The sequence below is a fragment of the Ictidomys tridecemlineatus genome, chromosome 12 (genome assembly GCF_052094955.1).
Source record: "Ictidomys tridecemlineatus isolate mIctTri1 chromosome 12, mIctTri1.hap1, whole genome shotgun sequence".
In the NCBI taxonomy this organism is placed as follows: Eukaryota; Metazoa; Chordata; class Mammalia; order Rodentia; family Sciuridae; genus Ictidomys; species Ictidomys tridecemlineatus.
This window is the reverse complement of record NC_135488.1, coordinates 959,146-981,959: the sequence shown is the minus strand read 5'-3', so window position 1 is coordinate 981,959 and position 22,814 is coordinate 959,146. Positions and strand designations below refer to the sequence as shown.

At 48.8% G+C, this 22,814-nt stretch overlaps 1 protein-coding gene and 1 long non-coding RNA gene across 3 annotated transcripts in view; one reads left to right on the top strand and one right to left on the bottom strand.

The window, feature by feature from the left end:
* The window catches only part of Eif2ak3 (eukaryotic translation initiation factor 2 alpha kinase 3), a 51,619-nt gene extending 39,690 nt beyond the window's left edge, over nucleotides 1–11,929 (bottom strand). The window contains exons 1-2 of one of the 2 annotated variants that reach the window (XM_078027917.1): nucleotides 11,507–11,929; nucleotides 120–249 (exon numbers count right to left, since the gene is read on the bottom strand). In XM_078027917.1, the coding sequence (XP_077884043.1) occupies nucleotides 120–249; nucleotides 11,507–11,784 (408 nt within the window). In that variant the 5' untranslated portion in view covers nucleotides 11,785–11,929. Of the gene's footprint in view, nucleotides 1–119; nucleotides 250–6,348; nucleotides 6,368–11,506 lie in introns of those variants that run through there. The other variant, XM_040270665.2, reaches the window with a different exon arrangement.
* Nucleotides 11,930–15,632, top strand: LOC120884805 (uncharacterized). Its single transcript, XR_005727160.2, has 2 exons — nucleotides 11,930–12,863; nucleotides 15,202–15,632. It is a non-coding gene; the product is annotated as an uncharacterized LOC120884805 (long non-coding RNA).
* Nucleotides 15,633–22,814: the final 7,182 nt, after the last annotated feature.

Sequence of the window (22,814 nt, the reverse complement as noted above, 5' to 3'; positions counted from 1 at the left end):
CCCCAGACTGGCCTCAGACCCAGGTAGCTGGGCCCAGAGCCAAGCTTTATAGGCAAAGATGTCTGCAACTTCTCCTCACCACCAAGGTTTCTAGTTGACATTTAAAGGAAGTGTCCTACCTCAGGCTTACTCAGGCTGGATGAGACCAGGGAGCCGGATCCCACGTCCAAATCCCACTGCTTTTGACCATGATTCTCGGCATCCAAAGCGGCAATCCGTCCATCTAGAGTACTGATGATCACTAATGACCTGTGGATTCAAATGAAGAGGACAAAATCAGAAAACTGTCCAAGAGGCTGTGCACTTACTCCCTGCACCTGAAGGAACCCTGGCCCCCCCAGGCCCCCACTAGGGAGAAGAAAGAGGGGAGCCCACTTTCCGCTTCCACATCCCGCCACCACCATTGACACTACACTCCCTTCAGCTGTTTATATCAGGCATGAAAAGCCCCAATGCCTAGGTCACCGTCCTTCTACACCAAGTCCCATGGGGAACTCACTACCTCCTGCTGTCCTCTCCTCCCACCTCCTCCACCTCCCCAAAGCACTTCCCCTGAACTATCCTCCCAAATGTTGGCTCATCTTGCTCACATAGAAACTAGGCGCTCCCTAAGGACACAGATACCCTAGAGGAGCAGAGCATGCTGTTCTCCATGGCCCCTGACCCTGGGTCCCGATAGGTAGGTGTGTGTACTGCTGTGTCTCCATGTCGTGATCCCCCTCTCCCCTCTGGAGCCCTTGGGCTCAGACTGTTCCAGCATCACCTCTCCCAGGAGTCACAGAAGGACCCAACATCGCCAGCCAATTCCTGCAGAGCCCCAGGGCACCAGCCTGCTCCTGTAGGGGTCCGGGGGTTACCAGCCAACTCCTGCAGGGTCCTGGGGTCACCAGCTGACTCCTGCAGGGCCCCGGGGGTCACCAGCCGATTCCTGCAGAGTGTCTGTCAACTGCCGGGTTTCGGTCATGGCCTCACCAGCCTCTGTGGGTTCTCACCCCTCCGTTCGCCTCTCTCAGCCACTGCAGTGGTCAGACCTGGACTAGGGCATTACCAGCACCAACCTCCCTGCCCTCTGAGATCTCAAGCATCCGCCCAGCACCAACACCTCTGTCCAGCTCTCTCCCTGCCACTGGTCTATGGCCCTCACCCCATCGTGCCATTCCCCTGGAGCAGCCCCTGCACACGGCCCTTACTGCCTCTCCCAGACCCAGCTACGGCCAGCTCCCTCAGCTTTCCCTGCACTGCACAGACCCGTGGCAGGTGGAAAAGCCGGCCATGCTGACGGCTCACCTTCACTCACGACCACCACTCTGGAAAAGGGCTGGTGACACTGCACAAACTGACATCCTTCCCATGTCCCTCACCACCCCAGGAAGGAGCTTAACGTGGCCTTCCCTTCCTGGACTTCGGCCCCTAGCTCCTCTGAGCTCACCAGTCTGCCCAAGGAAGAAAAGGCAGTGCCTGGAGCACGCCTCCCACCACGGGACCTGTTCACCAGCACCAGACTGGACTCCAGCTTCCCTCCCATGTGCAGGTGAGCTGTAGGGTCCACTCCATCAGCCCCCCACTTCACCACAGCACTGGCCCTCCTGCAAAAGCAAGGACACCTCCAGCATCAAACCTGCCAATACTTCCTCTTGCTGAAAAATGAAACCAGAGACCTGTGAAGTGTCCAAACCTGTGATCCCAGCAGCTCAGGAGGCTGAGGCAGGAGGATTGCTAATTCAAAGACAGCCTCAGCAATGGGAGGTACTTAGCAGTTCAATGAGACCCTGTCTCTAAATAAAATATAAAATAGGGCTGAGGATGTGGCTCAGTGGTCAAGTGTCCCTGAGTTCAATCCCTGATACCGCCCCCCCCACTAAAAAAAAAAAAAAAGAAACCAGAACAAACAAAACTCTCTCTTGCTCTGGCTCCCACCCCATTCCTTGCTCTTTGCATCAAAACTCTTGGAAGAGCATTTCGTACTATCTCCACATCCTTCCTCCATTTTGAACCAGATCTCTGTCTGACTGCCCTGTCCAGCAGTTCCTGGAGTAGTCCCCAGGAGTCCTGTAGACAGCACCTGGGGCCAGGCTCAGGTCTCAGCTCACCATCCAGCAAGGTGGACCAGCTCCCCACCCCTCCACGAAGCACACTCCTTGGTGGCTTCCAGCTCCTAATTTTTTTTTTTTTTTACACTCAAGTCTATGCTAGTCTTTCTTGGTTTCATTTTTGAGTTCCTTCTCATCTTTTTTCCTCATAAAACACTCTCTACCATGTATATTTTTTGGTGCTCTGATCCAGTTCGTGGCATTAAACACCTTGTATGCTGGCAGCACCTGGCTCTCTCTCTGGCTTCAGGCCTCTCCCTGGGCTCTGGACATGCCTGTCTAACCACCTGCCCCTCCAAGTGCCCAAGAAGCTTCTGCAGGGAGACTCCCAGAGTTCCTTCACCACAGCAGGCATAGTTTTCCCTCAGGCCTTCGCATTACTGTGGTTCTGCCCGGAACACATCCCATCCAGGGCAGGCCCTCCATCAACCTCTGCTGAGTCACAGGCGAGTGCTGCAGGGATTCTAGACCTGCTGGCACATGTCTGCTCTAAAGAACATGCAAATCCCAAGCACATGGCCCTGCTGCTGGTGGGACCACAGAGACCACCCCCTCCCTTCCACTGACCAGGAGCACAGACAGACAGATCTGGAGTGTAAACCCACCTGAGATCTTTCAAAACACAGTCTACCAAGTGAAGCCACGAAATTATTCATTTCCAAACTATACACTCATTCTCATTTTGAAATTTCCTAATGGTAACTCTTGGTCTAGTTTGCAAAAATAAAGGCTTTGCCAGGCTACAAATCTTACACTTCCAGATGACAGGCAGGAGAGAGCCAGCTCCTCTCCCACCATGCACTCCTGGGTAAAGCAACCCGGCAGCAGCTGGAGGAGGCTTCCAGGAAGGTCCGCGCTTGAGGACAGAATCTGAACAAGCGATAGGCCACAGGGTGATAGCCCAGCTGGTTCTTTCCCAGTCCTGCTATGGACACGTCCAGTTTTCTGTTCAAGATCTCTAATGCCAATAAATGGCCCAATGACAGTAACAAAAATCTTCAACTGAAACAGAAATGATGTGCAGGCAGCAGCAACCCGTGAAAACCTACAGAGGGTGCCGGCACTTGAACGCGGCTGTGTTAAGATTGAGAACCCACATGTGGACGGACCGCCTGGGACACTCCACTTACACAGCCCACACTGGTCTTTGAGTATTGCTAACTCTACCTTCACCTTCAGAACAAAGAAACTAAACAATAAAATATGCCCAGACACATGTCATATGTATAAAAAAACATATTTTAACAAAAACTTGGTTTAATGTGTTAACTATTCTTTCACTAAAAAACTATCACAGGGTATACTGAACTGAGTCAAATGTTGTGCTTTTTGGCCAATCCATTCTGCTTTTTAAAGTAAATGAGGTATTTTAATAAACTATTATGTTTAAATGATATGAGAATAACAATATTGCAAACTTGAGCAATATTTCAAAATACAAACACAGGCAGGAACAACCGAGTGTATCACTGACCTAACTGCTATTCGCTCCTGGATTTGCATGGGCACCTTTCATTATTTCAACCCCTCTTCATGTGAGTAATAGCAACCCCCTAGCTAGCTGTCAGGTGTCCACCAACACACACACATACACACACACACACACACATGCCCCATTCACCCTCTTTCATGGCCCGAGCCTGGGTGCATTATAAACTAGCTCCTTCATACTGCAGGTGTCCTGAGGGGGATTCCTTTTAGCTGCAGCTGATGCAGCAGCACAGGACAGTACCAACCGGCCACTATTTAGACCACCTAACCACCATCCAAAAGGGGGATGCTCACTGGCATAGACTGAGAAAAGCATAAAATAGATACTGCTTTAAAAAAAAAAAAAAAGTACTTAGAGGCCAGGCACAGTAGCACACGCCTGTAATCCCTGAAGCTTGGGAGGCTGAAGGCAAGAGGATCAAGAGTTCAAAGCCAGCCTCAGCAATGGTAAGGCATTAAGCAATTGAGGCAGACCCGGTCTCTAAATAAAAAAATACAAAATAGTGCTGGGGATGTGGCTCAGTGGTTGAGTGCCGTTGAGTTCAATCCCTAGTACCAAAAAAAAGAAAAAAAAAAAAACTTAGGTTGAATGCAGGGGTGAAAGATCAGTAATAAGATATGGCATCAGAACAAATGTAGAGATAAAAAGCAGGGAGAACACAGGCCATTCATCTCCCCATGATGACCTTATAAAGAAGATGAAAAGCGCTCACTCATTCAAGAATTGAAGGGACTGCCGGGCACTACTGGAGAAGAGGACAGAGCCTGCAGTCAGACCTGGGCACACACCACAGCTTTGCCCACTTTCTCCAGGCAAAACTCGGCTACGTCCCCTGTCCCTGTCTAACTCACACCTGCCCGACCTTACCAACAATCTGCAGTGTTGATTCAAAACTATTAAGGTCACAGGTCCCATCCCACAAGGGGGCTTGGAGGACACATCTCAGCAAACATCCCAGGTGGGTTTAAAGAGAAGGGTAACAGTGCAGGCCCTGACTGGCCTGGAGAGCCATTTCCTTGAAGAAGAAAGAAGTCATTTATGGCCTGGAGCACGTCAGCCAGTAACTGCTTTAAAATGTCTGTTCCTCACACCTTGTTGCTTGGATGGTTCCACAGTGAGTACTGTTCTGGGTCCTCCAAGCTCCCCGCAGGAGAGCCCGCTGCTCTCTGTCACACCCACCTCCTCATCACATCTGTGCGCCCAGAAGCCACGAAGCAGTGGCAGGCCAGCGCCTCACCATGGACAGCCTTCAGCAGACTGACTATCTGCACCTTCCTGCATCTTCTGACCTTCTGTCCTTTAACATCTTCTGTCCTGCATCCTCTTCCTTCAGGTCCACACCCACAGCCTCCTCTCCAAACCCACAGAGTTCCAAGCACCTTCTCCTCCACCTGCTTCTCCACCAGGACCTCCTCCTACACGGCAGAGCATCTGTCTCCCAGCACTGAACAGGATGTCCACTGGGTCTGTGCCCTCTACCCCACACTGACACACCAGCCCTGTGCTCACGATCCACTTCCAAAGCTGCTCTGAAACCTCTTCTTGCCTCAGGCCACCACCCCGGGCTAGAAAAGGGGCTCCAAGATAACAGCACCCCAAGGGGCTCCGACACCTTCCTGCCACAGCTCTTCCCCTCAGCTATGTTCTACAGCTGAGATCTGATAACCCGCTGCTTACCCAAGGGAGGCCACACTGCCTCTCCTGTCCAGGAGCCCCAACCTGGTACCAGTGCACTTCCTAATGTCCCTTGTGCCTCTTCTGCCCATGCAACCTCCTTTCCTGCACCTCTCAAATGAGCAGCACCTTCAGGGGCTCTACCTCTCCCTGCCCCTCCTCACCTGCAGCACCCCAGGGATTTACCTGTCCCTGCCCCCCTCTCCTGCAGCACCCCAGGGGTTCTTCCTCTTCAACAAAGTTCCTTTGCTCATTTATGTTTTGACCTGTGTCTTCAAATATTTCATTTGCCAAATGAATACTGTCTCTCATGAATTACTCCATCTCTAAAGGAAATACTTAAGAGTCAATCTAACTATTTAGGATGTCTGGAAAGAAATAAACATAATTATTATCTAAGGTTTGATATAATTCTAGCTCAAAGCAAAGAAACTTGAGTTTTAAATTCACTTCCTCCTTATTAAATGTCCAGTTTCCATTGGGTGATTTTCCAACACTGAGGAACTTATAGATCTCCAAGCAGACCCCTGGGGTCTGGAAGCATTGCCGCAGGCTCCCCATACCACTCCCCACTAGGCCCCTGCTCACAGGGTCCTGTGGCCCACACTGTCCTTGGCCGTCCCTTGTCACTGGAGGACTCTATCCTCTTCACTCTCCACTACTGCAGGACTCTCGTTGCCATTGTAACAAGTCCATTAAACACAATCATCCCCCTGTCAAGGAAGAGATGTTTATGCACTCTAGGACTGAGCAGTGTCTCGTCCTGGTGAGAGGCAACAGTGTCTGCTGAGCAACCCGGGAGGGCAGACCCGTTGCCCACATCAAACAAGACAGAGGCCAGGTAGGGTCCTGCGCCGTGTCTGCAAGAAGAGGGGATCCCGACACTCACCCTACTGCCCTGCCATCCTAAGTCTGCCTAAGTGGCTACTGCTGCATCCCACCATAGACACAGTGCTCCTCCTGACAGGGGTCTCACCAGAAGTCACTTATCCTGAAACTGCTCTGAGTGTACACTCAATTTCGCAGAAAAGACCAGAAGGAATACGCAATCTTTTTTAAAGAATTAGTCACTCAGAACATCTGCCTACTTACAGTCAAGCTGGGTTCTGATAAGCAGGTGCTAAAGTCCTTCATAAAGCAATTTCAATGGAGCCATCAGGAGCCAGGTTCCTGTAGAAATTTCCCATGGAAAAGAAGAGAAGCAGGTGACAGGACAGTGTCCCATGGACTGAGCCGTTTCTACACTGGCAACTGCTCTTCTTTCTTTCTTTTCCTGGGGGACAACTCTTCACAGAGGTGAAAATGGGATCTGGTTGAATCTGGTGTGTTTTTGGTTTTTTCCCCTGAATCCTCTGCCCTGTAAGCTCTCACATCCTTATTCCAAAACAAACAGACTGCTTGGGCTTTACTTTCCTTGCCTACAAAGGGAACCTTCAGATCAACTCCTTTATGTCAACATCCCTCAAGCGAGCTGCGCCCCAAATCAAAACAAGTACAATATGAGAAATCACCAACTGTTCTCCACCGCCTCGACACGTCAGCTGCATCCTGAAGAAACAACCTGATTTTTTATGTTACAGGTGATGTAAGAGTGACAGGTGTCTCTTCCTATTAGACCAAAACATTATGGAAGCACTTCTGCTTTACTCCATGGAACATTTTTCATCAAAATGGTTATTCACGACGGGGCTTGTGGTTACTGGAGCTGGGGACTGATCCAGGGATTCTCCCACTTGAAGTGGGCGCTCACCCCTGAGCCAAAGCCTTCCTCTTCGTGCTTTAAACATGTTGGTAACAGGCACAAACGAGCTCCTCTCTTACAGAAAAAGGAGAGAAGCAGATGGAGTTCCCAGAGACTGAAGAGCCACACAGCAACTACCACTCAGAGCAAGATCAAGAGGGTCCCTCTGCAGATGCCTCACAGCACAGGGAGCCCAGTTAAAATGAATAGTGGCCCCCACTCCTGTCATGTGACACCAGAGTGGCAGCTAAGGACAACTGCGGACAGGAAGGACAGTCCATCACTTGTCCAGAGTAGGTTTATTTTGACTTATAAACTGCTTTCAAAGTTATGTGTAAATTCTTTAAATGTGATTTTTAGGTAACCTGGCAAGTCTCGAGTCAGAAGAATGAGCATTGTTGGGACTGGATGACTGAGCTCCCTTTCAACCTTGAATTCTGAGATGCTAAGGAGTCAATGGTCCTGGTAGTTAACAAACAGACAAAACCATGACTATGGCCAGGTATGGTGGTGCACATTTGCCATCCCAGCAACCTGGGAGACCAAGGCAGGAGGATCCCGAGTTCCAGGCCAGCCTGGGCAACTCAGTGATACCCTGTCTCAAAATAAAAAGAGCCAGGCGCAGTGGCGCATGCTTATAATCCCAGCAGCTTGGGAGGCTGAGGCAGGAGGATTGGAGAGTTCAAAGCCAACCTCAGCAAAAGCGAGGCACTAAGCAACTCAGTGAGACCCTGTCTCTAAATAAAATATAAAATAGGGCTGGGGATGTGGCTCAGTGGTCGAGGGCCCTTGAGTTCAACACCCAGGACCCCTCAAAAAATAAATAAATAAAAAGGCTGGGGATGAAGCTCAGTGGTAGAGCACCTCTGGGTCCTATCCCCAGTACCACACCAAAAAAAAAAAAAAATCATGAATCTAAAAATCAGGAGGAAGACTAGATTTCTGTCCTGTGGTTTCACATCATGTCAGCTTGTGAAAAAGGATGAAGAGGAAAGACAAAGAGAAATTAAGGAAATAAATCATCTCACATTTGCAAAGTCTTTTCATGTTATCTCTTAATCCCCCAAATTCTGCTTACAGGCGCAAATTGAGGCAGCACCAGGGAGTGACGGCAAGCAGTTAGAGGCTGACTAGAAAGAAAACAGACTTCCAAGCTGGTGTGACAGGCTAAAAGGGCTCTTCCCAGTGTCTTCAGGATGCCTTCCTGTAAAGATGCCCAGCCCTCTGCAGGAACCACAAGGAACAAGCTCCGATCTGTATGTCAGAGGTGGAGTCCAAAACCGTGGCATAAGTCACACTGACATCCACAAAACTTAAGAGTGAGGCAAGGTTAAGGCTTTCTTCTAGACATCTGCAGCCACCAAACCATTCAAATTTCAACATAATGTTTAGCAGAGGAAACACTCACAAGACTGCTACCACAAAAATAAGCTCATTTTAGCTACTTTAAAAGAAAAAAAGAAAAACAGTTCATTCACATGCTTGAGATGCAGAGTAAACATCCTGAATGAAACCAGTGAAGAGCAAAGAATCCTTTTAAGAGAAAAAAAGCACTGAGCAGGTGAGCCTCATCTTGCTTCTTGAGCGTCAAAACACAACATGCAAAAATAAAGATCTCAATTCCCCCCCTCCACGCCAGCTCCGGTCAGTGAGTTTTGCAAGGACTGTGGTTCTTCACAGCTGTTTGTAATAAATGGTTGGTTAATTCAAATCTGTTCCTCTAACCTTCCTCCCTGAAACAAACAGGATATTGGTCTATTATTATGAAGCTGATAGTCTATGTTTTTCTTTTCCAGTTGAAGAGCATTTAGAAAAAACTTCTATGAATTTTGCATGTCTATGTTTTTCTTTTCCAGTTGAAGAGCACTTAGAAAAAACTTCTATGAACTTTGCATATTTATCTTCTATTGACTATCAAATTCTGTTCCACACTGTTTAACTTTACACCACCAGACACCCCTAAACCAGGACCATCTCCTCTCAGCCAACTCTATGTGCCAGACATCACTTGCTCTTCCAGGCAAAATCCCTCTTATGTTTAGTCTTGTATTTGAGCAAAACTGTTCCTTCTACCTGCCAACTAGAACCTGCCCAACTCCTTTCACCTCTTTGTATACTCTTTTCATTTCTAACCTGTTTATACAGGCTCCCTCCTTGCAGTCTGTAAATGAGATCAGAGGTCCCTTGTCCCAAAAGTTGCCTATTATCAGTGAGGCCAGGAGGCAGTGGGGCAGAAAGGGAGGGATCAAAGAGCTCTTGCAATCTGCACTTGGGTCTGCTTTACATTGTCCATGTGCTCACTCCCAGCCTCTCCTCTCCACGTCCTAGATCTGTTGTTCCAACCTAGCCAACCGCACTTCTGCCTTCCCAAGGAGGGGGAATTTCCTGAGGTTTATCCATGGGTGCTGCCTTTGTTTCAAAACTTCAGCTCTCTGCCTGAACGCTGTTCTGGCCCAGGCCCTCATTTCCACCTGTCTCCCTCGGCCTGTCCTGCCTGTGCCTTTTGGCATCCTTACCTCCAGTTCCACACACACCATAGCTAGAGAAATACCCTGTAAGCATATGTCAACATATGCTACATAACATTTCTCAAACTAATGTGTGTGAATCACATGGTCCAGTGGGTCTGAGGGGGTTCCTGATTATGGAGTTCTGCTGCACTCCAAGGGGATGGTACTATTAGCATTAGGGGACACAGGGACAGACAGACAGATGGACGGACGGACACACACACAATAACCCCAACCTAGCTTCATCTTCTACTTGTCTAGCCTCATCTTCTACTTGTCTAGCCTCATCTTCTACTACTCCTCCCTGCCTAGCACACATATGAATCTCTGTGACACAGCTTACATACACCATAGATGTACATGGAACAAAACATTTCTAAATGTAATTTCCTGCCTTTGTGTCTCTTGCCGATTTCTCAACTCCAATGTCTATCAGAATTCTATCCACTTAGAACCACAGCCTCTGGGACAGGAGTCCCCTGTGTTTCTCCTTTGCTAGGAAAGCAATAATCCTTCTTTTTCCTTTTTTCTCAAAAAAAAAAAATTACCCACTTTTCAAGAACTCACTCATCCTGCTACAGCATGTCTCACACAATGAACACCATGAAAATCCTGGGACACCTATGACACTAATCTGCACTGCTCCTGCTCTGTACTGCCAACAGTGGTCTCCTTATTTCACTCTCATGCTGGACTGCACCCTCCTAGGAGGGCAGGGGCTGCCTGCTCAGCATCTGTAACCCCAGGGCATCTCCAGCTCTGGTCAGTGACAGTACTTGTATTCTAGAAAAACAAAATATCCTACTCCATATAATTTGCAGAGCAGCTGCTTCAGAAGCTTCTTTAGGAAAAGCTCTTCAGAAGAGCTGATTCATTAGCAAGTCTATGACAATTTTGTGACATATGTTACTTAAAGTATCAAATATAAACATTCAAATGGTACCTAAAGAAAGTTACCACTTATGCTATTTATTGTACTCTCCAGGTATACAGATCAAGGTTCTGATACTTGACTGAAAATTAAATCTAACTTGTTATGATCTAGTAATTACTATATTGTAAGTTTAAGATACTTTGTGATCCTAATTCTTGCCCTCCTGGCTTATATGTACCTAATGCTCCTTTTATCCTTCCATCATTCCATTTGTTAAAGAGCACACCACATTCTTCCACGTTTGCTAGGACTGGACGGCTGCAGAAGATTTTATTTACCATTATCATGTCTTGGGTTTGCATTAAGTCTTTGAAAAGTACTTTAAAACATGTACCTCAAAGCAATATGTTTAAGGCGGCTAAGAAATCCTACAAGTTCCGTATATTAGCTGTTAATACAGCAGCCCCTTACCCCCACCCCCGGCTTGTCTGCCTGTTATATTAGCTGTTAATACAGCAGCCCCTTACCCCACCCCCGGCTTGTCTTCCCAAGACCTGAAGACTTCGCTCACGCTGGGCAAGCGCTTGAACCACAAAACTACATCTCCAAACCCAGTAAAGCCTTTGGTATCAAGGAGCGGCCAGTATTCAAGAACCTAACATGTATGGCTCCTAAACTTTTAGAGCGTTCAGGAACTGTCTGCGGCGCTCATTAAAAAAGCAGATCTAGCTCCTGCCCAGCAGAAGCCCCATTCAGCAGCCTCGGGGTGGAGCCTAGAAAACTACACTTAACCCACATCCCAGGTGGTTTTCATGCAGGTGCTCCGCAGACCTCAATTAGAGGAATACTGATCGCAGACCGCGTCAGGGACACCGCGGAACCGTGTCTGAAGGAAAACGTAGACTTCCCTTCCGCAGCCCGTTCTCAAAACAGCTGTCACCGCAGCGCAGGCACCGGGTGATTCCCGCAAGGCAAAAGAGGAAGGGGACGGAAAAGGAGGATTGGAGGACGAAGAAAGCCCGGAAACGAGGACAACCCGCGAGCGAGGCTTCTTTCCAGCCCGCCTGCGCCCGCCCGGGCTGCAAGGACGCCTCCCCGCCCGCGGCCAGCGGCGCGCACCCTCACCTGCCGCGCGGTCGCAGCTCGGCGTCGTCCGGATCCGGCGCCCGCGGATCCTGTTCCCCCGCGGCGGCGGGCAGCGCCTCGGCGTCCTCCACCGTCACCTCGGCCGCCCCGGGTCCCGCCGCAGACGTCGAGGTGGGGGCGGCCGCGGCGCCCAAGCCAAGCGCCGGCGCGGGGATGCGCGCGCGTCCCGCAGCTCCGGGCCGCGCCAATCCCAGCAGCAGCGGCAGCAGCGGCAGCAGCAGCAGCGCCCGCGGCCCCGGGCGGCCGGCGCGTGCCATCAGCGGCCCGACCCGCGAGCGCGCATGGAGGTGCCGCCGCGCGCCGCTCTGAGCCCCAACCAGCGCGAGACGTTCCAGAGACCAGCAGTTGTCCAGACTGTCCCAGCAGCCCGCCGCGCTCCGGCCACGTCTCAGCCCGGCAGCGGGAACCGCCTCCTGAGTGACAGCCGCCCGCTGGCAGCGCCCAGGAGCGACGTCGGCTGTGTGCTCTCTGATTGGCTGCAGGCCTTGCCACTCTGCGAAGGGCGGGCTATTCTTGATAGGCCACATCACACCTACCAATCAAATCGTGTTTCCATTCCTCGAAGCCTGGCTCTTTTCCGGACGGCGTTACCAATGAGAAATGACCAGCCCCGAGTGCTCCTCTCTGATTGGCGAACTCGGCAGTTCCCGGAACACCTTTTCTGAAGCAGATTGGCCATCCTGGTGTCTGGCCTCGCCTCCCAGGGGGAGGGCTGCTGAGGACGTGACTGTCGATGGTGGAAGTGGATGCCCTTCAAAGGGCTGAGCTAACCGCTTCTTGATTGGTTGGAAGCTGCACTTACTACGTGGCGGATTCTGACTGTGAAGGGGACGGACCCCCGGGAAAGGAGGAGTCGGGGCTAAGTCCCTGGTGGCCGGGAGGCTCTGAGAGTAAAGAGGTTTTGGCTGCGTGTCTGTTTGGAAAGGCAAAAGCGAGTCAGAAGAAAAAAAATAAATAAAGCGACTGCAGAGCGGTATGATTTGGAGGTGCCTGCAGGGGATGGGGCGGTGCAGGGGACAGCCCTGTGGCCTGGACGCTAGTTAGGGATTCAGGGACCTGAACATAACCCCGTCCGCTCCTTACCGACTGCTAGGGCCCGGCCGGTGCACTCACGTCATTGTCCAAGGTCACAGAGCAAGTTACAGAATTGGACTTCAGAGTTCTCTGACTCTGGTGTGGCAGGCTTTGTACCTCCCGCCAGGAGGTAACCATCAAGATGAGACGCTGAGCCCGAAGTGGAGATGCGAATGGCCAACCAAGGCTTGCGAACTTCTGCAGCAGTTAAGATGACACCTCTTGGAAACCCCAAGAAGAGATCTTAGGAGGCTGGCAATTTGTATATATACTTACGTGATTCCCCATGCACGTATAAGCATGCTCTGTTTACTCCCGTCCAAAACAAAGCAAAACCTGATCTCCCCCTCCGGTTCTTACCACGTTGCTTTGCCCTCCTGCACAGCAAAACTCTAGGCTCCTGTCTTCATTTTCTTTCTCCCATGCTCGGGCTCACTTCAGTCAGGACTTCCATCCTCAACTTCACCAGAATCGTTCTGGCAGTTGCTAGCAAAGGGCCGCTCTTCTGGGCCACATTTGACTCAGCGACTCAGTCCTTGCCATGTGAAATACTTTCCCACTGGTTTTCCTGCTTCCCCATATGGCAGTCACACCCTGGGACAGTGCCCAAGTCACTCAGAACGAGAGCCAGGCCTCACGTAGACCACAGGGTGCTCCAGGATCTGAGTCCCATGCCTCTTATTTCCTACTATGTGTTCTGCACACTCTGTCCTGACCCTGTGGCCACCTTGCTGTGATAAAGCCAGGTCCCACCTAGGGGTCTTCCTGTGGGCTTTGCCTGCCTAGTACACTTCCCTGTGTATTAGTGTATGGAGGTTGCCATGTCCAACACCACAGACTGAGAGGGTTAAACAATGGGAGTTTAATTTTTCACAGCTCTAGAAGCTGGAGTCCAAGATCAAGGTGCCACAGGATAGGGTTCTTCTGAGCCCTCCTTGGGCTGTAGGTGGCCACCCTCTTGCCTCTTTACTTGGTCAGGCACCCTTGCTGGCTCTCTCTTCTTATAAGGGCATGTCAGTCATATTGGCCTCATTTTAACTTAGTCATGGCCTTAAAGATCTTATTTCCAATTACAGTTAATTCTGAGGGTGGGAGTTGGGATTTCAACAATATGAAATACAGATTTAGGGAGGATAGAACACAACTCCATAACACCCAGATAGCCACAAGGTGTGTTCCCTTAGTCGAGGTTTTATTACCATCAAAGCACCTCCTGCACACCTTGTTTAAAACTGAACTGCACCCCTTTGCTTCCTGCATGCCTTCCCTGCTTTATTTCTCTCCTTAAAAACTAATTGCCATATTTGTTTTGTTTACTGTCTGTCTCCCTCCACACACTGATGTTCTGTGATGATTTGCTCATTGATGCACTCCAAGAGCCCTCACACAGGGCAAGGTGGCAATAAGCTTGAGTAGATGTTTGTTGAATGGATGCATAAATGCCTGGAGATGGGGGAAAGGACAGGTGGAAGGGAGTGTGGTAGTTGCTACAGGCAGAGGATGATAGGCAAGCAATATCCCAGAGTACATTGAGGAAACAGGACAGCAGCAGCCCTCGTGTTGAAAGTGAGACTAGGAGGTTCCCCTAGAGAATACTTGATTTTAACATGAAGAGAAAATAGATAAGAGACCGCAGACTATTACCTACACATCAAAACAGGAAGATCTCCTAAGCAAGGGATTATAATAGATGACATAAAGAAAATGTTAGACAATTAACACAGGATAAAAATTATTGCTAATGGCCTATAATGGCCTGTGCATGTGTTTTGGAGGACCTGGTCTTCATGGTTTTGTAATTTTTTTTTTTCCAAAAAATAAACATGGCATGAGCAAGGCTATTAATCCGAGCTAATGAGTTAGGAGTGTGCTGCCACCTGTTTACACTGGGAAAGTTTTTCATTTATTCATCAGACATTCAGGGAATGCCACATGGCCACCTGCAAGTAATGGAAATAAAAATGTGCCCAAAACAGCCTTGGCCCTGCCCCTCTGGTCCTTGACACCCAGCTGTTCAGGAGGCAGACATCACTTCAACAACCAGAGATACAAAAACAGAGATACATGCTGAGATGGACAAGGTGCAGGCAGAAAGCCATGGTAATGGAAGGGCCATAAGGAGCCTTTCTCTCAGGAAGAAACAAGCAAATGTTTCCATTTTGAAAAAAAAAAAAATTTAAAGTCCTTAGTCTAGGTCAGTTGACTGGGACAATAACTTGAAGGAGGGTCTCTCTTGAAAATCTCCTGCCAGGTTTAGGTGGGATGGAGTCCTGGTGACTAGGCGGGAGCTCTGGGAGCTGAGCCTTAGGGAACAGTAAGAAGTGGGGCCCAGAGTGACAGGTGGTCAATGTATCTGAACCAGGAGAAGCTGGCACTTAGCCACCCTGAACCAAGGCTGCCAGAACAGTGAGCTTGGACCAGGAGGTCAGCAAAACAGGGCTGAGATTTAGGAATTAAAAGTGCAATCCATTAACAGTTGAGGATGGGTTTGGTTGTAAATATCAGAAACGTTCACCAGTGGCTGAGATGCATGCAGGGTTTATTTTTCTCCAGCAGCCCCACAGTGATTTAGACTTATGCTCTATTCTTCTATACTTCAGGTATGTCCCTCGTTCCTCCTGGTGGTCATCTCAACTCCAGCATCACTTTCTACAGGAAGAGAAAGGGAAGCACAAGAGCGTGTAACACTGGATCTGTCCTATCAAAGGGCTTTCCAAGCTTCTGTTTGTGTCTCACAGATCAGCCTGTTTCAAACAGCCACCCAAGTACAAGGGAAGCTAGTGCCAATGCGGGAGGAAGGTGTACTTGTAACTAGCCTTACTGAAGTCTGACCCATGTCCCCCATGCTGCACCTTCTGGGAGGATACCTGTGGACGAGTTTCAATAAATGCATACACGGCAGTCGAGATACAGAACGTCCCCATTTCTGTCCTTGGGCCCTTTTTAAGCAGTCAATCCCTTCTCCCATCTTGGCCCCAGATAATCACTGATCTGTTTTCTGTCACAATAAATTAGTCTACCTTTTCTGTAATCTTTAATGCAATCATATAGTATAGACTTTGTCTGGCTTCCGATGTTTCTGCCATTTCCATAAGAAAACTTTGCTCTGGCTAGATCAGTAAGCTCTGGGTGAAGAATGTGCGACTATAAATTTTTGTTGTTTTAAGTCACTGAATTTTGCCAATAGATAACTAATACAGTACAGCAGATTAGTGTGGTAAATTCTGCTGGAGGCCTACCAATAAAAATTCTTCCCCTTATGAATACTTCGAATAATGTGTCAGCAGAGGAGAGATACCTGCCAAATAAGTGTATTAAAGGATACTCAGAACCAGTGTTCCTCAGAGAACTGCAAGCCCAAACCACGTGGGGGGCCATTGCCTACACACCAGATGACTAAAATTAAGAGCCACAATAAACATATTGTGTTACATCCACACGATGGTGTGCTCCCCAGCAATGAGGAGGGACCGTGTTGATCCCCTATAACCTAGGTGCATTCAAAGCCCTGTGCCAGGAGAGAGAAGGCAGATCCCAAGGCTGAACTGTCAGAGGCCTCCTACATCCTGGAAAAGGCAAAAACTGGGGTGACCAAATGAAAGGTCACAGAGGGACATAAGACCTCTTTAGGGTGGCTGAAATAGTCCCAATCTTGGTTGTGGTGGTGTGTGTGTGCAGATATATAAGTGTGTAAAAACTCAGAAGTATACACCTGAAAAGGGAGGGTTTACTATGCCGTCACACCTGGGTGACCATGGAATGAAGACCATGACTAGAGCGAGTTCTCACGGCAGTCAACAAACGCAAAAGGCCAGCCCACCACACACATAAAAAAAGAATGAAGGGCAGGAGAACTGAAGATAATTATTGGGAAAAAGTAAATTTGAGGATGAATATCAATGAGAATGTATTGTTGTCTAGACCAACACTGATGTCTCTGGGGTTCTGAATATATGTACTGTTGAAGGCATGTAATATTAACATACATGAGACCACACAGGTGGGAATAGCCAGATGCAAATAAAGTGGTCAAAAATCTTTATATTGTTTGGAAAAATAAAGGCGTGATTTTTGTCATACTGCACTGGGTCAAGGATACATGCTGTGATCCTAGGTTGAGATCTGGGGGAATAATAGACGTCGTATGTACAGCTATCAAGCTGATGGAGGATATTGAATAACAAAACTTCGTCCACACTACACTAGGATTTATCCAAAGTCAGCAAGAAAGGAGAGAAACAAAGAACAGGCGGAACAAGTAGACAAGGAAGACGGAACTGTAGATTCAAACCACGAAATATCCTTGATTCCATGAAACATGCACAGGATCAGAGCCTCTCTCAAGAGCCAGTTTATCAGGCTGAGTAGAAGATCAAAGACAAACCTTCAAGGGAAGACCTGTTGCCAAAGAATGGTCCTGCAAACCACCATGAAAGGAGAGCTGCTGTAATGGAGAAACTTTTTTATTTTTACTTTTTGGCAGCAGGATTAAATCCAGTGTGCTTAACCACTAAGCTATATCCCAAGCTCTTTTTAGTTTTTATTTTTTTTATCTTGAGACAGGGTCTTGCTAAGTTGCTTGGGGCCTCACTAAGTTGCTGAGGTTGGTCTTGAACTTGTGATCCTCCTGCCTCAGCCTCCCGAATCACTGGAATTATAGGTATGTGCTGCTGTGCCCAGATAATAACTATATTTCAATAGATATTTTTCTTTTTCCTTTTTCCTGCCTCCCCCCAGTACTCAGGGATTCACATATGCTAATTGCTCTATTTTTAGAGCAAGTTTAAGCTTACAGCAAACTTATGCTTCCAATACAAAAATTCCCCACTATGGTACAACGAACCCAAACTGACACATGATTATCACACAGTCTGCAGTTCACAATAGTGTCCCTGCTGGTGGTGTACCTTCTGGTGGGTTTGGACAAATGTGTAATGCCATGTCTCCACATGGTATCATCACAGAATAATTTCATTGTCCTAAAAATCATCTGTGCTCCACCTATTCATGCATCCTCCTTAATTCTTCATCTTATCTACCCTACCTACCTGTCTATCTACCTTATCTATTCATTCATTCATCTAAATCTCCAGAAGAAAGATAAGAGTTACCTTTGAGAAAAAAAAAAGGGTTGCTAAGGGACAGGTTGTGGAGGGCAGAAGGGAGGCATTTTTCTTCCTTAGCAGGTTTATTAGGATATAATTCACATATCATATGATTCTCCTATGTAAGGTGTAGAGTTCAATAGTTTTTAATATGTTGACAAATTGTGCAGTCAGGACAGAGATTTTTTCCATATTTTTACTGGTGTTTTGCAGTTGTACGTAAAGATGGAATTTGTGGTTACATTTGTACATGCAAATGATGTAACAATATAATTTGGCAATTTCCCCTTTCCCTCTCCTCTTCACCAGGAGGGAGATTTTTAAGCATGCATCTCCTTTGATTTAATAACCAAGATCCCCATCAACTGCTGCCATTTAAATAGATAAGTGAACAAGACCAACAGTCTGTTTTCCCCTGCCCTTGGCCTGTCGTGGGTGGGCAGTCCTGGGAACCCCACAGTTTTCTGTTGATCCCATCGCTTCACTTCCACTGATGGGTTAAATGCCACTCTGAGGCTGGCCTGCTAGGAACTGGGTCCAGCCTGGGTCTCCCCCCAGGACACCCTATGTTCCTCTTCCTGCCAACTCGGTGGCTCCTTGGAGGAGGGCCTCTTGTGTTTCTGTCCCACTCTGCGTCCCTGTAGTCATGGGGACCCCACTTGGTGCTTATGAGGAAGTTTGCTGAAAATAAAATATGCCTCGGCACACCCCAAACAGAGGTCCCTCCAGGCCTGCAGGGGTGGGCAGTCAGGGGTAGAGGGGTGCCCCGGGGCCTGAGGTCCAGGGGTCCCCACTTGCCTGCCCAAGCTCTTCACAGGGCCTGGATTTCAACCTAGTGCTCTGTGAGTTCTTTCAGGCGCTTGTCACCGAGCATGGCTTTCCAGGGTAGGATCGCATAGAGGGACAGTTGCACTTTGGTCTCTCAATTCCGCGCCTGGCATGTGTGAGGACATTTTTATAGGCATCCGGTTTGTGTCCGGTGTCTCTTCCTCACTCACTCCAGTGTTTGGCGATGAACCTATTGACAGTTTATCTGGCCTGTGTATCTAAGTTAAAGACAAAGCACAGCCCAGCGATGCCTCCTCCAGGAAGCCTTCCTGTCCTGCCAGCCTCCCACCGCAGCTCTGCTCTCCTCTCCATCTGCACAAAGCCGTGCTCCCCTCTAGCAGAGTGTGTCATTCACCTGCCTCACGACGTGCCTCCTCCTGGGCTGTCATGTGCTCGTGGCAAGTGCTTTTCACAGTGGGTCCCTAGGGTCTCCAGCGGCCAAGGGTGCAGCGGGAGTCCTGGTCTTTCCATCTCCCCTAAGCTTGCTGCCTTAACATCCAACTCGGTCAACAGGTGACCCCTCAACACCGGTCTTCAGAGAACCCGGAGAAGGCTTCTTCCCCGCAACCAACATCAGGCCTCCCAGGCCTCCCTAACCCTGAGCAGGCTCCATGCTGGACTTGACTGCGCATGCGTTCCAGGACTGCTGTGCGTCTGCAGAGAGGTAAAGAGGGTTGGGTGGGAGATTAGGACTGGGACCAAACCAAAACCCGCGAGGGGCAAGCATCGGCAAGCATGGGTCTCTGCTCTGGAAGACAGACAGACTGGGGGACAGAGCATCACACAGCACGCCCCCCCCCCCCCCCCCCCGCAGCTAGAGACACTGGGAAGAAAGGAGGGGAGGAAAGAAGCAAATCTGGGAGGGGCAGAGGAAGGACATTTAGAGAAACCACATGGAAATAACAGGGTTCTGTTTTAACCAAAGTGCAGGTAAGTCTCCCAGGATCCTACCCAGCCTCCCCATGAGCTTGAGGAAGGACGAGAAGATCTCTTTTCCGTCTTGCTCAGCTTGGGGTTGGGGCGGGGGATGGTGGTAACAATGCAGAAACCTGGCCCCCACCCCCCGGAGTCTGGGTGAAGAATCCTGCAGAGGCCTGGCCGGGCCTGGGCGGCTGGAAGCCCCCCTGGGCCGCTCTTCAGCTAGGCTGAGCAGATCAGCAGTGGACTTGGTTGCTAGTCACTGCTCCGAGGGGGACTTCGTACTGTGCCCAGTGTGATTCTAAATGCTCAAAGATACATATTTGTCGCTCAAAATGTCCCCACACTTTGCCTGCACCTTCACTGATATTCCCCTGCCCAAACAGATCAACTGTTGGGAGCACATTGGGCCTCTGTGCTGTTCTCTGTGGCATTTAGGGATTCAGAGGTGATTTTTACTGACCATCACTCCTTCCTCTTACTCTCAAGAAGGTTTGTTAATTTCTTGTAAATTCTTCCAGGGCTTCTTTATGCAAATTCAGCTAATGCAAACACATGTTACTTTTCCCACTTTTTTTTTTTTTTGCATAATGTTAACCTTATATTCTATTCTGTACTTTTTTAAAAAATTAAGAATATTTAGGCATCCTAGAACCCACTTTGAAAATACTAAATGCCAACTTTCATTTAAAGTAATCTTTTAAAGAAATTATTAATTCTAGATTTGAATAGGAAATATACAAGATGATCCCAGAATAACTTGTCTTAAGGAAAAGAAAGAAAACTGGCAAAGACCAGTGGAATCATGTTAAAGGACTAGGGCTCACCCTGGGCAATAGTGGGGCCATGTGACACAGAGAGACCGAGGAAGTCGTAGATGTTTAAATCCATAATTTTGCAATTATATCCCCAAAATGTCACCTTTGAGGAGTCTAAAGATTTCACTAGTTTTATTTTTCTGTTTTTTAATTGGTCTGTTATAATTTAATTTCATTGGCTTTAAAATTGGAAGAAAAAAAAGCAAGTGAATCAAGCATTTCTACTGAGTAACACAGTATCATAAAGAAAGTTTCTGTTTCTGGAAATACTGTAGCTAAGGGGGATGGTAGATACAATGTTGCCATTCTGAACCTCTCAGGAATCAGTGGATGAAGAACTTGGAATTGAAACAGGGCCACCACAGTAGAGAGGGAGCCTGAAAAAATAAAACTCTCAAATTAGTGCAGATGCTATTAATGAGTCATCTTGGTACCAAGAAGAAGGAGGAGATGGAGAAAGGATGACTGGGAGAAGGATAGTCCCCACTGGATTGCGTTGTAGGTATAACTGCCAGCTCCTGGGAAGGACAGGGAACAGAGGAATATTTCAAATGACTCTGTGCGGATGCACAAGCAGAATTCCAATGTAAATAACTTAAATGATAACGGAGGGATGAGAGATGAGGAGAAATTCTAAAGACTAAAAGAGGTGGAGGAGATTTCAACCAGTCACAGTGTATTCATCTGCAAAGGAAAGGGTCTATGGGGCAGGCCTGGGGCTGTCCTTGGGATGTCTCCTTAAACAGTGGGCTCTGGGCTGGCATCTGGAACTTGGACCCAGGAAGGCTCCCGTCATTCCCTCAGTGACGAGCATGGCTCACTGTGCTTCTGCTGTTGCACGGAGGGGTTGACAGTGAGCACCCGCCTTCCTCCTGGGAGTCTGGGTTTGTATGTATTTGAAATTTTCCCTAATGGAAAAGTTAAGAGAATGTATCTTGGAGACTTTTGCATCGCGCCTCATAGAAAGCTCCCTTGCTGTCCTTCCAGGGCTGCATGGTGTCCATTGCGGAAGTCATGGCTTTGCTCTGCTCCTGTCCTTGGAGCCTCACCTCATGCCACATGCAGCTCCAGCTGGAACTGCCCCTTGGACAGGTCCTGCAGGGTGATCCCAGACAGCGAGCTGGGGTCCTGGCCACCCCAGGCCAGGTGGAAAGGGGATTCCTAAGGGCAATCCTGCCTGAGGCAAATGAGTTGGACACATGGAGGGATGGGGGCGCTGCTGCCAGACAGGAGACCAGGGATCAGAGCCACTCAGAGCAAGGTCTTCAGTCAGCAGCACTTCCAGGGTCAGGTGGGGAGCCGGAGGTGAACTGCACACAGGGAACAGGGCCGTCATTCAGTGCCCAGGTCTGTATCTAGTGGCACTTGTGCTATTTTAGGATGATTGACTCTAGGCCTTCAGGGAATGTTAGTTTGGACTCTTCTGTGGCTAACCCCAGAAACCAACTTAAACCATTGTAAGGGAAACGTCTAAAACCTAAGAAGTTGTGGCTGGAAGAATGGGGCTGGTGCACAGAACTAGCTGAGAAGTGCTCTGGCTGGGCTGTGGCCATCCCGGGGTTCACATGCTTAGGTTAATCCTAAGCACTGTGGTACTGAAGTGGTGGGGTCTTCCAGAAGTAGGACCTGAGGGAGGTCCTTGAACCACTGGCACTGCCCTTGGGAGGGGTAATGGCACTCCCCGGGGAGTTCTGGAGAGAGTGAGTTGGTATGAAAGGCTGAGCTGACACAAGTGGAGACCTGGCTTCTTGTAGATCTGTCTTCCACAGCCTCTGGCCATTGTGGGGCTATCCTCCATAAGGCCTTCCCCAGAGCCCAGCAGACACTGGGGCTGTGCCCTTGAGCCTAGGAACTGGGAGCTAAATAAATCTTTTCTTTGCAAATTAGCCAGCCACAGGTATTTTATTATAGTAACAGAAATCAGACAAACAAGGAAAGCTGCACAACCAAGCAGCTGAAAGTGCAAGAATCAGAGCAGCTCTGGGGGAGTCCAGGAGCAGGACCCAGGGGATGATCTCCTCAGAGATATGTCTTCAGGTCCCACCCCTTCAATTACTTTCTTTCCAGAGTCACTCTGTCACAGTTCACATTCTCCAGAGAGAGGCGGAGTGACCTCACCTGGATTATGGTCCACTCCCAGATGGGGCACAGGACTCATGTTCACTAAACAGGGTGGGGAGGGGATGGCTTCTTCAGGGAAACCCAGGTTCCTTTGGCGCCTAGATGGGGGATGGGCACTGGGCAGGCAAAACCAGCAGATGCCCACTTCAGAGGAGAGGAAGCCTCTGGGTGTGGCCTTAACATGGCCAGCTGCAGGAAGGCCTGACAGACTCTACAAGGCGGTGTGGGTCCCTATTTCCCATCAGTTGGTTAGGCTGAAAAAAAAAAAGGGCCATGCTAGAGAAGGAAGACATTGTGGTCCTGTTTGTCCTTCTCAATAGAGCTTCTAGAAGCCCAGGCATTTAAGAAACATTTTAAAATTAATTAAAAAACAACATGAAAGGTCTGGATAGAGGACGTTCAGAGGCTCCTAGTGGCTCCGGG